The sequence below is a fragment of the Pseudopipra pipra genome, chromosome 7 (assembly GCF_036250125.1).
Source record: "Pseudopipra pipra isolate bDixPip1 chromosome 7, bDixPip1.hap1, whole genome shotgun sequence".
In the NCBI taxonomy this organism is placed as follows: domain Eukaryota; kingdom Metazoa; phylum Chordata; class Aves; order Passeriformes; family Pipridae; genus Pseudopipra; species Pseudopipra pipra.
This window is the reverse complement of record NC_087555.1, coordinates 881,614-896,723: the sequence shown is the minus strand read 5'-3', so window position 1 is coordinate 896,723 and position 15,110 is coordinate 881,614. Positions and strand designations below refer to the sequence as shown.

General features: G+C 38.5%; 1 protein-coding gene across 13 annotated transcripts in view; it reads left to right on the top strand.

Annotated features, from left to right (window-relative positions):
• GULP1 (GULP PTB domain containing engulfment adaptor 1) overlaps positions 1-15,110 on the top strand; it is a 151,988-nt gene that overhangs the window by 96,807 nt on the left and 40,071 nt on the right. For all 13 annotated transcript variants that reach the window (XM_064660158.1, XM_064660159.1, XM_064660157.1 and 10 more), the window contains one exon: positions 10,788-10,859. In XM_064660158.1, the coding sequence (XP_064516228.1) occupies positions 10,788-10,859 (72 nt within the window). The remainder of the gene's footprint in view (positions 1-10,787; positions 10,860-15,110) is intronic.

The window sequence follows — 15,110 nt, the reverse complement described above, 5'->3', positions numbered from 1 at the left end:
GGACAGAGAAGGTAGAAATTAGAGCAAAATAAACTTTAATCTCAAAAGTGGGAAGCGTCTGTGGAATTTTATCTCTGCTTTTATAAGATAGCGTTTTCCAGTACAAAGGAGTAGCTTCAATACTTTTTCATTTGTATTTAGACATACTCTGTGTTTCCAGTTTTTGCTTTTACTTATGAATTTCTTCCAGAACTTGCAGGGTTTAATTACACTGAGCAGGGGAAGGCTGTAATAATTTTCCATCCAGCTTCAGTCTGAGGAAGATTACTGCAAGCCAAACACAGAATTGCACAATCCCACCTTGAACTGGCACATGGGAACTCCTGGCTGTTCTTGTGGATGTTGTTATGAGAGGAAGGATCTGAAGCCTGTGCTCAAAGTCGTGCCTGGCAGTGAAGTCATCTGGGAAACCTCTCTCTGAAGGAGCTCCTGCAATGATGTCATGGCCTGTTTACTTGGGTGGCTCAGAGGTTCTGAGCTGATCAAAATGCTCCCAGTTTTAGACAGCTTCACCTTCTTAATAAAGCAGAGTGGTTTTGCCAGCTTTATGAATAGAGATTGCTTTTGTTATTTAACACTTGGGCATCACTGCTTGTTTCTTCGTGAGGGTTCTTTGTCGTCTCTGTTCGGTTTTCACTGTCCTTGGGGAGGCTTTGTCTGGCAGGCCTACTCTTTGCAACAGGAAAAAAAGAGTCAGCAGGACAGATGGAGCTTGAGAACACGGAGTTCAAGTTGAACTTGCTATATTTTGTGAACAAAAGTGAGATATCCTGCAGTATGCTAACACAGGGCTGACCAGTACGTGCTAGGAATGGTGGCTTTTGGAAAGCCAGTGCATTGATAGAGCAGAGGAGAACAGAGCCAAAAACTAGGACAGCAGTTTTGCATGACTTATACAGGGTGTTAAAGTTGTTATAAAAATACCAGCACTTGGGATCTTGACCTTGCTGTCCCTTTAACTGTGTAGCATTTTACGAGATAGGCGTGGAGTTGTTTTGAGGGAGTAGAGGATGTGAGAATCTGTCCTTTCTGTACTGGAATGCCAAAGAAAATTAACTTTTGGGGGGGATAGAATAGTGTGTTTTCATAAGTAGTAACAACTAAAATGTTTTTTTCATACAGTGGGGCAGGGAAGTTCTACCAGATTGTTGCTGAGCATCATTCTCAGACTTTTAAGTAGGAAGTAAATCAAAGGTGGTCTCCCTGTTCTGAAGTTTCTAACAGTACAATTCACACCTTTGCAAAAGAGTCTGTAGATGTAGTAGAGCTGTTTGTATTACTTCAGTGGAATGTAGGAGTTGTTGCAATCGTGTCATGGTTAAGGTAAATTCAATCACTGCATTGGCATCTGGTTTATGAAAACAAAAAGAAAAAAGCAGCAAATTATGTCGACTTTCTTACATTAAGTTATTTGAAAATGACTTAGTGAAAATAGTATTTCAGTAAATTTGAGGGCTTTGTCAGATTTTACTACTTTCACAGAGAAATGATGATTGAGTTGAATCAAATTCCTGTGGTGCAGAACTAAATCTAATGTCTAATTATGGGCTTGTAAGGCTGAAAAATGTTATTATGCACTTCTAAATCTGAAAATTTAGTATTTCAAATAGTGAATACGTATCATTTTTGGATGGCTCTTTTCAGTGAAGGTAAATTACATATTTTTTTACTGGAAACAGTCCAGTCAGAAATTTTTTTAATTGACTCATTCAAGCAGCATGATGTGTCTTCAGTGAGCAGGTATCAGAGGCACTTCATGTTTGGAATATCCTTTTTAAATGAAGTGTCAGGTTTGATATTTAGTTCCATTTTCCCTGTCTGGATACACAGAATGGTTCTTGTGCTTGTGCAGGTACTCTTTTCTGTGCACAGGCATCTTCAGCCTTCACTGAATGTTGGTTCAATAATAATAATTCTTACAGAAATAAAGAAGTACTATATTTTAAAGATTGAACAGTGAATTTAGAGCTGCCAGTTCTTAGTTCTTAGAGGTCAGAAACTAAATAGAACCTAAACTAATGTGAGAGTAAGGAGTTTGCAGGAGCTGACAAGGATGTTGTTCAGCATCTCCAGCTGGATGGCTCAGTCGTTTTCTGTGCAAGTCAGAAGGAACTCAGAAAGATCACACTCAGGGTGAAGCTGGATCACATTAGTCAGCAGTGTGCTCATTTGATGTGTTTTCTCTCGTTAGTCATCCTGAAGCTTTCAGGCAGTAACAAAGACACACCGCAGGAGGCTGAGCAGAGTTGTGAGTAGCAGTGGAGAAACAGAAGGTGGTGGTTTGATGCCGTTGTTTGATGTTAGATGAGTCTGTGTTAGGTGTCAATAGTTCGTGTACTGAAGCAAAAGAGCTGTAATAAATTGAGGAAGGTACCTTTGGATAACCCACAGATATTCCCTGGCGTAGTAAAAGGAGCTGACAAGATGCTCCTACCAAAAGAAAAGAAAAAGTAAATAATCTGTTCACATGTAAAAGCAAAAACTGGAAACACAGAGTGTGTCTAAATTGAAACCCAGAGGACGAAGTTTGGAAGTATGTTGTTCTTTAATTTACTCCTTCATTATGTCCATAAATGGAGTGGGTTGGATCTTAGGAAAAGATTCTTCCCCCAGAATGGGGTTGGGCACTGCCCAGGCTCCCCAGGGCAGTGGGCACAGCCCCAAGGCTGCCAGAGCTCAAGAAGTGTTTGGATGACGCTCTCAGGCCCATGGTGGGATTCCTGTGCAGGGTCAGGAGTTGGACTTCAGGGTATTAATGGGCCCCTTCCAACTCAGAATCTTCTATAATTCTATGACTTTACTCAACCTCTGAGTGCAGGATTCTTTCATGTGGAGGCTAAAGACCATTGCAGCACACATGAAGAAAGAATGCTGTCAGAAGAATGCAGGTGACCCAGTCACAACCAGGGGATATATGATCAGAAATTATTTTTTTTTTTCCTAGTGATAAATTTGCTCTCAGTACCATCTTCCCCTGCCCTTGGTTGTTATATGCCAAATATTATTTATCAACTATGGGAAGTGCACCTGGAATTAAAGTGAAAAGAAGCCTTCAGCATGATATACTACTAGTATTAGCATCACTGTCATTTGTGGGCTGTTAAAGTGTTCCTTTTTAAGCCCTTTCCCCATACATCAGAAGTTTTTAAAGAATTATCTAAAAATTTCTTGATCTCCTTAGATTCTTTTTCCTAGAAGCTCTTGAAATGCTGTAGAGATTTCATGCACTGAAGAAATGCTAGGTGTTTTTTCCTGTACAACTGGTGTTTTCCACAGTGGCAGTCTTGACAAGACAAATGTTTTACCTTTTCTGCTTTTTTCTGTGTACCAACCTGCTCTTATCTGCCTTGTGGAGGTACCAGCTGTATTTCTTAACATTGTTTTACTTTTAAGATTGGATGCTTTAATGCAGAGAACAGGGTTCCCTGTTGCTATGTTGCACTGCAATTTGATTTTTGATTTTATCCTTGCTCACAGCCCCCTTAGCATATGACCACACTGATCTCTCTGGAAAAGAATTAAGTTTTGATCATTTACAAAGTGGGTCCTAAAGTCTCCTGAAGTTCTGCTTACAAACAAATTATTTATGGCAATATAAATATATACTCCTAGTGTTTTTTTCCTTTTTCTGTGCCATTTTCCCATCTGGCTGCAGAGGAGAATGCAGTGGGACTTGAGGCAGAATGTGACCTGGTGTAATCATTCTCATTCTTTTGCCTTTAAAATTACACCAAGCTACAGTCAACTTATTTGGTCCACATGTCAGGTTTCTTCCCAATCTGCAGCCACATAATTTCTCTTCTCACCACATCTGAACAAGGGTTAGAAGACAGGTGTAGGCAGGATTAGGACTGCCACATGTCCTCAGTTTCTCAGGCATCTTTACCCAAATATTTCCAGGTATTCCTGTTTCCAGACATTTCCATCCAGGGGATGGTGAGGTGTCCTACTCCAAGGGTTGTCTGTGTCCACCACTGTTCAAAGATAGGTGGAGCTTTAGTTACCAAATTATGTTCTTTGTTATTTATTCATAAATCCAAATTGAAAGACTGAAATGACTGCTTACACCTTTGGTAGTGGAGAGTTCTTAGTTACATCACTTCAAGAGAACAGAAGAAAGTACAAATTAAATCAGTGTGCAAAGTACAAATTCAAAGTTGTTGAGAAGGTGTTTAAAGTTAAGCACAATGTGGGGTTTACATCACTGCATCTGGAAGTTTGCTTTAACTGTTACCTAATTATTTTATGTTCCTTTCTCTAATGCTCTCTTTCTTCCCCCAAAAAAAATCAATGGCTTATTAAATAGATTTTTTTTTATATCCTAATTACTTTAAATATTTTCACCTCTGTGTTTTCTCACATGCATTTGGCTTAATTCTATTGATGGATGAAATACCCACTAATATTTGATTTCCATCAGAAGACCCTTTTAAAGATGTTTTTAATTGTGTATTCCTTAATTTTTCATGAATAGTGCTCAAACACTCCCTAAAAAAAATGCATAATTTTTTTTCCTGTGTCAGAGCCACCACTGATGTGGAACATTACATGTCAGATGAGCAGAGGATATTCAGGGAATGTGCTGATGCCTGTGCCACTTTTCTGTCTCATACTCCCATGTGGTGAGTTGGATTTCTGCTCTCATTTGAGCAGCAATCATGCCTGGTAAAGACAGTTTTTTTAAAGTTTGTCACTAGAAAAATGCTCCCAAAAGGGAAAAATGGCAAAAATATGCCATTGTAGAAAAACAAGGAAGCTATTGCAGGTGAGGAACTGGACTATGGGGTGGGGAAAGAGAAGGAACTCAAAATAGGTGTGTGTTTTATTGTCCACACTGTCCTTCTGCTGTTCAAGAGGTGGAGAAGGTTCATGTAGGCAAGGCTGAGCAAAAGCTGTGCATGTTTTAAGAAGTGGTTCACAGCTTAGACATTTGTTCTTCTGTTTTCTGCAAGGCTTCAAAACTGGTCTGTCTTCTCCTTCATTCTTGTTTTGTGTCCTGTTGTTCTGATGTTATCACAATGTGGGTACATTTGTCTTCCTTTCCTCAGTAAATCAGCCTCCCTGTAGAACGGAGGAGATTGGAGGAGCTAATTTTTCAAATGTTGGCTGCAGGTATCCAGTAATTATTTTTTCATTGCCTTTTTCCCCTTTCTTTATTGTATAGATTTGGTAAGTACTATTTTCTTACAATTGCATTTAAATCTGCATGAAAGAGAACCTTTAATGTTCAGGGATTTCAGAGTAATAAAGAAATGTGGCGCTGCAAAAGATTGGGGTTTTTTTAAGATTGAAATGTGATGACAAAAGAAAACAGATGTTGTTTAAAATTGAAATATCCTACACTGCTCTCTACTGGAAGAGTGGAAGTCTACATTAAATATTCAAAAGTGTACCTAAAACTATTTCTTAGTCAAGTTTAATGATTTTTTTTTTTTTTTTTGACTCTGGTAAAACTAAATTTTCCAAAGCATGGATAGTCTTTTGTATTCATCTTAAGTTTTGAGAAAAGCACCTGGATATACTGTGAAAACATCAAGATGTTGAGGGTCAAAATGGAAGCTTCCAGGTGGAAGAATTACTGGAGAGTGTCCTGCTAATGTCAAGAAAAAAAAAATGAACTGTTAATCTTCAAAATTCACCTGACCTTACTAATGGGCTGTATCAGAACAGCAACTGTAAAGGGTCCTGGTTGCCTGAAGTTGCCCCGTGTTTGAATTGATTTTTAATTGAGCCAACAAATAAAAGTGTAGAAGATTCACCTTTTAGTCATTTCTCCAGCCAAAGCACAACAATAAAAGCAGTTTTAATAATGTCATTGTGGACTTGGTCCAAACATGTTTTGCCCACATAAAATGCCCAGGAAAATTTTCACCTACATTCTGCAGGAATGAAGGATCTGTGTGAGAGTCCTCCTGGCCATTACAGGGTTGGATTATTCTCCCCGTTGCTGCTGATGATAAAACTTCTGCTGATTTTAGCATGGTGAAATAGAGTCTGTTAATTCTCTTGTGAATCTTTGCACGTGCAGTGAACACATCTGGTTGTCTGCTAATGTCAGATTGTAAACAGTTTGATCTGAGGTGTTCGTCTTGTGTATGGCTGGTCAACAGCTCACTTTCTTAATGGCAAACATCAATGTACTTTAAAGGAATACTTAAATGGTTCTCACTGATGAGGTCTCTTGACTTCATAAATTTCTGCTTATAGACAGCTGCAAGTGAAATCAGAGTAAGTAATAGATCAGAAAATTAATTTTTCATCAGTTTTATAGGGAGTGTGTACTCAAGAATGGCAGACTGCAGTGAAAAATGTGCAGTAATTTACATGAGAAAAACATTGTTTTAGCTTGCTTTATGTTATGCAAATATTAAATGTCATCCTCTTCGAACTTCTTAAAGTATCCAATGAAAATTCAGTATGATCATGATGATCTTCTCATTAATAATAAAAAAATATATAAATATTTTAAAATACGAGTCTAGCGGCATGCCTAAATTATTGATCATTTTTCTTTGAATTGGCTTGTTATGCATGAAGTTACACCAACCTCAAGAATAATCTTTTTCCTAGTTACAAGCAGTAAACACACGTAGCAGTCACATGTAAACATTTTCCAGCTCTATTATGTGTTAGAACACATTACTTGTGTAAAGAACACTGAAGAGTTTAGTGCAGTTATTAGTTTATATATAGGATATAACAGTGAATGATCTAAAGGGAAACTGCTGTGTTATCTTCTGTTTGTCGTGCAGTGAAGTGGAGGAGTTTGTAGCTTGACTCTCAGGAACTGTTACACTTCGTATGAAGACTGTTCTGCAGAAAGGACTCTGAAGAGCTGAAAAAAACCCCACTGACTTTTCAAGTTCCCACCTCGAACTCTGTAATGGTTCTGCTCTCTGAAGGAGCCCGGGCTTGAAAAGGGAAGGTTCAGATTTACCCCCTTTTGCTTGGAATTTTTATTGGAGAAACCCTTCCATGCTCTGTGCTTGTGCTGTTCCTGCCGAATTCCTGACACAGCACATATCTGCCCTTTGTGTTTGAAATGGCCAGCTCCCCGTTTCAGGAGGCTGGGGAATTAGGTGTTATTTACTTTAGAAATCCCCGAGGTGGCAATGCAGCCTCTGTGTTGGGGACTGCACAAACACGGAGCCCTTTAACTAAAAAGTAAGTTGTAAAATCTCGGTTTTCAAAAATTCTATTCTTTTCCCACTCTAAGACAGGGGTAAAAAGTATGAAAATCCATTTTCCTCTAGGTTTGAGAGATCGATAGATTAGTGAAAGGGTTTTTGTACATAGTAAGGCTGTGTTTATCTGGTCTTCTACTAGTGTGTGTAAATGTATCACTTCTGTTTTAATGAAAGTCCATTGTTTTATTAATTTAGGGTTACCTGTTTCTTGGATCACTTGTGGGTTTAGCTGCAATAAAACTGTCTTTGGGAAAAATCTGCTGTTAATTGACCTCCTCTTTGACTGAGGCAGTCTCTGTTCTACAGAATGAGTGATTTCAGTGGGTCCAATGGAAATGGAGTTAATGTCTGGGCTATTGCTGGTTATAATGTCTCTGTTTTGCTTTGGGGATGCTAGTTTAAGAAAGCTTGTTAAACAGGTTTGGATGTTTTTTAAGGGCCACTGTGAGGTTACATCTGTTCTGCTGTTAAAAATGTTGAAGTCCCAGCTTTGCAAGCAGATGTGTTTGCTCAGCTTAACTGGTATGAGTGATGCCATGCTAATTGGCACCTAATATTAAACAAAAAATGATGAGAGTTCATATGGAAAAGGCACAGAGCAGAGGAAAAAGCAAGGAATAAAAAGCTTTCAGTTAAAACGTTAGCTACGTAACCCTATATTGCACAGTCATTATTTTGTTACGATAAACTTTTTCAGGTTTGAAATTCTGTCAGTATTTTGTGCCCAAATAGAACAGTCTAATACAAATATTCAGAATATTTCCCCTTAATTGCTGGTGTTCTCTTTATTACTCCTACCAAAAATAAATAAATAAATAAAGAAGGGAGGTCGAGCGTGAAATGTGTAAACAATTTGAATCTACCTGAATTTAAAAAATATAGGATTGCAATTAAAAGAGGTGCAAGTAGATACAAACCGTACAATCCATGATGTGGCCTCATAATTTCTGATTGATATTAACACTTAAGGTACAAATCTTTGTCCATCTGGATTAAATGCATCTTGCTGTATTTGCCCACACTGAATAGTTTATTATGCATAAGCTCAAATTCCACATCCAGTTCAAAACTGCTGAGAGCAATAGAAATTTCAGTAGTGATGCTCAGTGTCAAAACTGACTCTCATCTGGAAGACAGTGCATTGTAGATGACTGATGGAATTCTGGTGGGTTATGTTCCCTAAATGCTGGTGTTTCTGTATTCTCTGAGTCTTGGTTGTTTACTTCTTTTGTAACCTGTTGAGCAAACCCAAAGGGTTTCTTCAGGTCTTGTCAGCCTTTTAAACCTGTGCTCGCAGCAGTTTATCTTTCTGTTTACATCTCTACTTCTCCCTCCTCTCCATGATCAGAAATGTTAATTTCTGGGTTGGGAAACATTACTATGAGCTTTAAAATTCAGTGACCTTTAACAGATTCCCCAGCTGTGGCAGAAGTTCCGTTTGACGCTTCCACCACGTTCTAAGGCAGTGATGTGAATTAGCAGGAGGCACAAGCCCCTGGGAAAACTGTGGTTGTGGAAGTTACTGTTCATGGTTGGCTGCTGGGATTTGTTGAATACAGCAAAGATACCTCCATGCTTTCTGGACTGTGAATCTGAGGAGAAAGCTGAGAAGGAAGTTGCAGGGAAATGGTTCTGTTGCTTTTGAGGCATCTTTTGCTATCTCAGATTTCAATTATCTGGATGGGAGCAAGCAAATAAGAAACACAGGGCAGCCCTGTGCCCTTCTGGAGAAGTAACTGCAGGTGAGGCAGCATGACCTGGGGCAATCTAGACATGTGTGTGACCCAATTCCACCCAAAGCCTGGCTCTAAATCTATTGAGAGGTACCAGGCTGCTCACACTGGTGATGCCTCTGGAGCTGCCAGTTTCAAAACTACCCAAATATTGGGAATCACACATGGATGAAGCGTGCTCAGCTGTCTTCCCCTTCTCCCTGGGCAGCAGTGACCTGTGTTCTCTGTTCACTGAGCCTTGTTCACACCTGCAGCTGTTATTTCCTGTGTTCATGCAGGATTCCTGCACAGTGTATCGTGTACCTGCCCACAAACTTGCAGCAATTTTACTTCTGCCCCTTGTCTTCTGCCAGGTGTGGAGTGTATAAATCTGCTTGTGTACAGGTATCTGGGATTATTGGCATTTCAGCATTCCCCTGAAATTCTTATCTGACCTTATCCACTCTTTTTCTTTTTTTTCCCCCCACAGACACTTGCTCAATATTCACTTACCCTTCCCCTTCTGTCTCTGCCACGTGTAGTATCCATAATGTCCAAGAGTCATTCCTGCTTCTCTATGTGCATTTTGTGCAGCTGTCACTTTTCCAGAGAAGATCACCACCTCTGTTTAAAGCCACCAGAGATGATGCATGAAAGAAATTAAATAGCAGAGGTTTCTGCTTTGTTATTACAAACCCTTGGTGTCTGAGCTGGAGAACTGTAATAGCAGAGACCGTGGACAGCAGATGTGTGTGTGTGGGGTTTGATTTACACGCTGTTGTATGCAAGCTGGCACATCATATTTCAGAGTCAGCAGCAAATTTCCAATGAGGCTTAATTATCGGTGGAGCTGCACAGTTTCTTTGCAGGAATAAAACTTGAGCCTACTCAAGCTTTTGAGTGTTTAATAGAATTTAAAACTTCAGAGTTACTCCGTCAAAAGCATCTGTAGCTTGGCAAATTTTTAAGTTCCTTTTGAAACTGCCAAGACTTAAAAAATTTTACATTTTTGTGTAAAAAATTTTACGTGTGTGTCATGTTACACAAAGCATTGTGCACTTTTGTAAGAAAGTGAGGGGGGAGGTTCTTGCTACCATTATTTTGGCATATACATGTATTAGTGTGGCTTAAATCTAACTGTACCTCAATGTGAAAATTGGGCAATTCAAAATTAGGGAATATATTACACGGATCAGCTTCAGGTGGGGGTTATCAAACCTTTTGTAACAGTGTAGTAGAAGGGAAGCAAAACTGCACTGAACATAAAAGCATTTTGTTGTACAAATAAAGAAGTGGTAAGGTCCCTTTATGTATTAACAAGTGTATGTTTGGTTTTCATCAAAACCTTATTTGGTAAAAATATCAACTCCAGTCAAAAATCTTTGAATATGACCCTCACTTTTATGTAAGTTGGAGCCTAGTTTCTTTAAATCTATGAAATTACTGTACCAAGCATCTCTGAGAGAAAAATCAGTCCCTTTTTTTTGTCTTGCATCACTGTATGAAAGTTTTAGCAGAATAGTCCAAATGATTGGCTCATGTTGATTCACAGGAAGTATCAGTACTTTTTGTGCATTTTTTCATTATTTTCTAAAAGGAGATTACCAAAATAATGATTTCCATGTGGAAAAATGTGCTTTACCCTCTATTTACAGATTTGTATAGGATGTTTTTTTAAAGGTGATTTTAATAACTCTTATATTTGTCTAATTAGAATTTAATTCCTGTTATTCTCTTCATTAGAAATAGCCATGTGAAGATTTGCTATTTGAAACAATTGCCTTTCCAAAATGTTTTTTTTTTTGGAAATAGCTGGGAAATAAGATTACTTGAGTTGATTAGGCCTTTCAATGCATAACTTACTGCTCACAAATTGCAATCGTTTCAGTTCCTTGGCAGTACAGAAGTGGAGCAGCCCAAAGGCACCGAAGTTGTAAGAGACGCTGTTAGAAAATTAAAGGTAAGAAAGAATTTTTAATGAAATACAAATGGAATGTGTTCTTAACCTGTTTTCACAACTAAGACACTTTGTACGTTTTCTAGGTAAATTCATTGGTTCTAGAAGCAATTGCTTTTAGTAATCTCTTCACTGGTGTGTTGGCTCTTCTTTATTATGTCTGTATTGTCAGCTGTACAAATATTTAGTTCTCTTACATGTGATACAATTATGTATAAATATTTATAAAGTTAACATATTTTGTTGGGTAATGCTTGTTCTTTGGAAACTTCAGGGCTTCATTGATGCAAACTGAGGCAGCAAGAATTCGTTTTAGCTGCCATCCCCACTTCAGGGCTGATTCACACCGGTGGCTGAGAAAATCAGACTTTTACAATTTCTTCTTGGTTGTGTGTCCTCAGGCACTGAGGGATTTGGTGGACAATTAGAAATATCCTGGGGAAATGACCTGTGGAGGGCTGTTAACTGATAACATGGCTTTGGCTTGACGGTTGAGTGACAGCTGATGTGCTCAGAGCCCTTCAGATGCTGGGAGCTGCAGCAGGGAATGCTGATTTCCCTGCCCTGCTCACTCCCACTGCTGTGGAATTGTGCTGCTTCATGCTCAGCTGCTTAGAACTGCTGGAGCTTTAGTTTATTTAGATGTAACACTCTTTCTCCCTACTCTTGCGCTTTCCATAACTTTGTTTGGGCTTTTAAATACATTTCCTTGGAAAATCAGCAGGAAACGTTGGGAATTAATATTGAAAAATTCAATTCTGTGTTATTGCCATAATAAGAAGGGGAAGAAAGAAGACATGAAATTACTCATGTAGCTCAGCTTTTAAAACGGAGGTTTCCCTTGAATAAGGCATCTTTACAGGATTGATCAGTAATTGTATTAAGGGATTGAAACAGAAGCTCTTTGTCCTTGTTTTCGCTCTACCAAAAACAGTAACACAGCCTATAAAAGTTTGTTTAGTCAGCTCTTAGAGTGTTTTGTGCCAAAAAAGATTTACCTGTTTCAGTTAGAGCCATAATTGCCTATTTATCAACTACTGAAACAATTACCTTTCCAAAATGTTTCTTGGAAATAGTTGGGAAATAAGATCACTTGAGTTGATTAGGCCTTTCAGTGCATAACTTACTGCTCACAATTTTCACCAACTTGAAAAACTTTTTTTCAAGTGCTTTAAGCTAAGGTAAGTCTGACCCTTTCTTAACCATTACAGCGTTCTACCAATGGAAACAAAATGTGTGGGGTTTTGTGCACCTTATGCAGTTTATGGCTAATACTGGAGTGAAGCCTGTTGTGTTCGTTGTTTCGTGGTTATAAAATTCCAACACCCCGTACCAAGTTAATTCTGTGCAGATTTGTCGTGATGATAACCTGCAATGGGGAAGCCTTGATAATATTTATGATGTTTTATCAGGCTTTCCCTAAGTAAAGCAGCTGCTAAGTGTGTCTCTCTCTCACTGGTGGAACTCTAGACTAACCTGGACTCTCGCTGATCACTGGAGGCTTTGGATTGTATGATTTCTTACCTGAAAGAGTTTGCTCCAAAAGCAGATCCAAAAAAAATATTTCAAATAACTGTTCCCTGAAGTGTGGGAAGAGCCAGAAATTTCATATATGTATTTGTGGTATCACTGGAGTATGTTGATATCTGTTCTAACTTTTTACACCTGTTCCCTACATAAACCACCTTGGAGATAGATGTCCAAATAGTTGCTGCCAGAATCACACCATGTCTTCAAGTTTGGAACTTTGGAGCTCAGATGTCAAGTATTATATGTGATCTTACGTAATCATAACTTCATTAGAAAACTTCCAAAGTAGTTAATTGAAGGCAACTTTTGGAAGGACTTGAAAAACCTTGGAACAGAATTCAGAGAGCAACAAAAAAGTTTTAAGTTTGAAACAATTGCCAATTAATTGAATACTCATTTCAGCACTGACTTACATTGTGTATCTGTATTGTTTGAAAAGAAGCCTCGAGGTATTTGATTTTATTATTAAGCACACATCTGTAACTTGTTTTTAGAAAATCCTAATTGAAAATTTTAAAACCAATTAAACCAGCTTGAAAACTAATGGCTTATATTGAAAGAAATGTTGAATAAATGTATTTAAAGAAAATATTTGGTGATTTGTGGGGTAGGAGGGTTTTTAGAAGATGTGTAGCTTGCGATGCCGTGTTTATAATTTTTAAGTATGTGGATTTGGTTTTAATCACATTGTTAATCATAGTTTATTGTTAATTAAAATTAATAGCTAGCAGAAAAACAACTGACACTTTCTTGATGTCTGGAGCTATTATTACAAGTGGCATGCATCACGCTAATAACCTTCTGAAGTCATGTGCTTACAGTGATATATAGACCATGAAATACTGTCACCATAAAGTATTTTTCTTGAGCTATCATGCCATCAAACTGTGTCAGAGTAGAGATTTGATATACAGCTCTTCACTTCTTTAAATCATGAGCCCTGAACTCCCTCAGCACGGGGACTCTGGGCTTGCCCAGCACAGAATCTGCAGCTGCCATTCCAAGAACTGGCTCTTCCCAGCAGGTGGAGCTGACGTTCTGCAGAAACACAAAACAACTTGGAGGAACTTTCTTTTTGGTGCCTCATTGTGCTTCTTTTATCCCAAACTCTACTTTTGCATTTTCTCGACGATTTTTCTGGGTCAGCTGCAATCAGAGGATGCAGTTTTTTCGAGCATCTATGTTTAATTTTTCTTGAGGGTTCTCCACTGGTTTCATCCAGCTGGGATTTCCCCTCGTGTTTTCAAAGTTCTTGGAGCTGTACTGCAGGAGGAAGAAGAAAGCTACACACTAATGCTTTAAAATGTGTGGGTTTATTTGCAAGAAAAAGGTGAATTTATTACAAGCAAATTTTTTCTTTCAAGTTTTCTGGTCAAACTAATTTCTAGAATGAAGCAAAAACTAAAGAACCAAAAAACCTAAAGAATTTTGGTACCAAGATGCTGTATCCAAACATGCCTACACTATTAAAATGTCCAAATGTTGTCAAATCACAGTTTATTTTATAAAGTGAAATGATTATTCTCCTTGCTTGATGAAGGGTATAACTCCTAGATCAGACTGTAGGAATGAATTTGATCCTTTTTATAAAGTGCTTGAAGGGTTGCCAGAGGTGAGAACAGCTAGACCAGCAGAACACATGGAAAGGGAAGCAAAACCAGACCAGTGGTAAAAAAAACCAGCAGGGAGGGCTGTTAGGGAGAAATCAGAAGTAAACACCTGAGTTTGGGGTTGTTCCTTTTATGCTCTTCCATGGAATGTTTTTGCAAGGGCCAAACTTAAGGCTGTTCTCTTACCCAACTTTCAACTCAACATCCGTTTCTCTTCCACTTGTGTTCTGTAAGTGGAGATGACCAGACATAAAGTAAATAGAATTAATCACTTTGAAACCACTTGAAATATTCTTCATCAGCTCCTTGACCTGTAGGGATACACGAGGTGAAGAGTGCTCTTTCACACAAGCTGTGATGCTGTCCTGCTGCTGCCCTTCATGGACCATCAGTGGATGTTGTTCTGAGCTCTCTTTCCTGTTAAAGCTGGGTTTCATTTGGTTTTGCAAGGGTGGAGTACAGAGAATCTTTTAATATTGGGATAAAGAAGTTTCCAGCCAAGCCTTACAGACATGACTGTTCTTTTTGAAGTACTGGAGAAAGCAGAACTTATGGTTCAAGGACTGGTCAGGGACAGCCTTAAGACCAAAGAAAGTCAGATGAGAAGAATTGAATAAGAAAATACCTGTTTACCCTCTCTCAAAAAAAACCCTAAAATCCAATCCTGCCCCAGCGCCCCCGAAAAAAAAAAACCAAAACAAAAAGCAAAACCAACCAACCAAAAAAAAAAAAAAAAAACAACCAAAAAACCCTCAACAAACCCCCAAACTTCCATGCCACCAAACAAAATAGCATCCAAAAACCCTCAAAACCAAACAACAACAAAAAAGCAACCCAGACCCAAATAAAACAAAACAAAATAAAACAACTTCAGGAAGTAAGAGATGGAAAAAAGACTGCAGTGCATTGTCTTCTACACTGTGGTTAATAGATGGATAGTCTTCCTCTCAGTCCAGTGTGTGTTAGGAGAATAAAATCCAATATATTCCATAGAAATGGACTTCTGGATAGCTTTTTTCCTACCCTGACACTTACTGAGAGATGCAGTTTTACATATCAGTGGCCTCTTCATCCTTTTCCTCTTCTTGACAGCTGTTTTTCAGGGGTTATAATT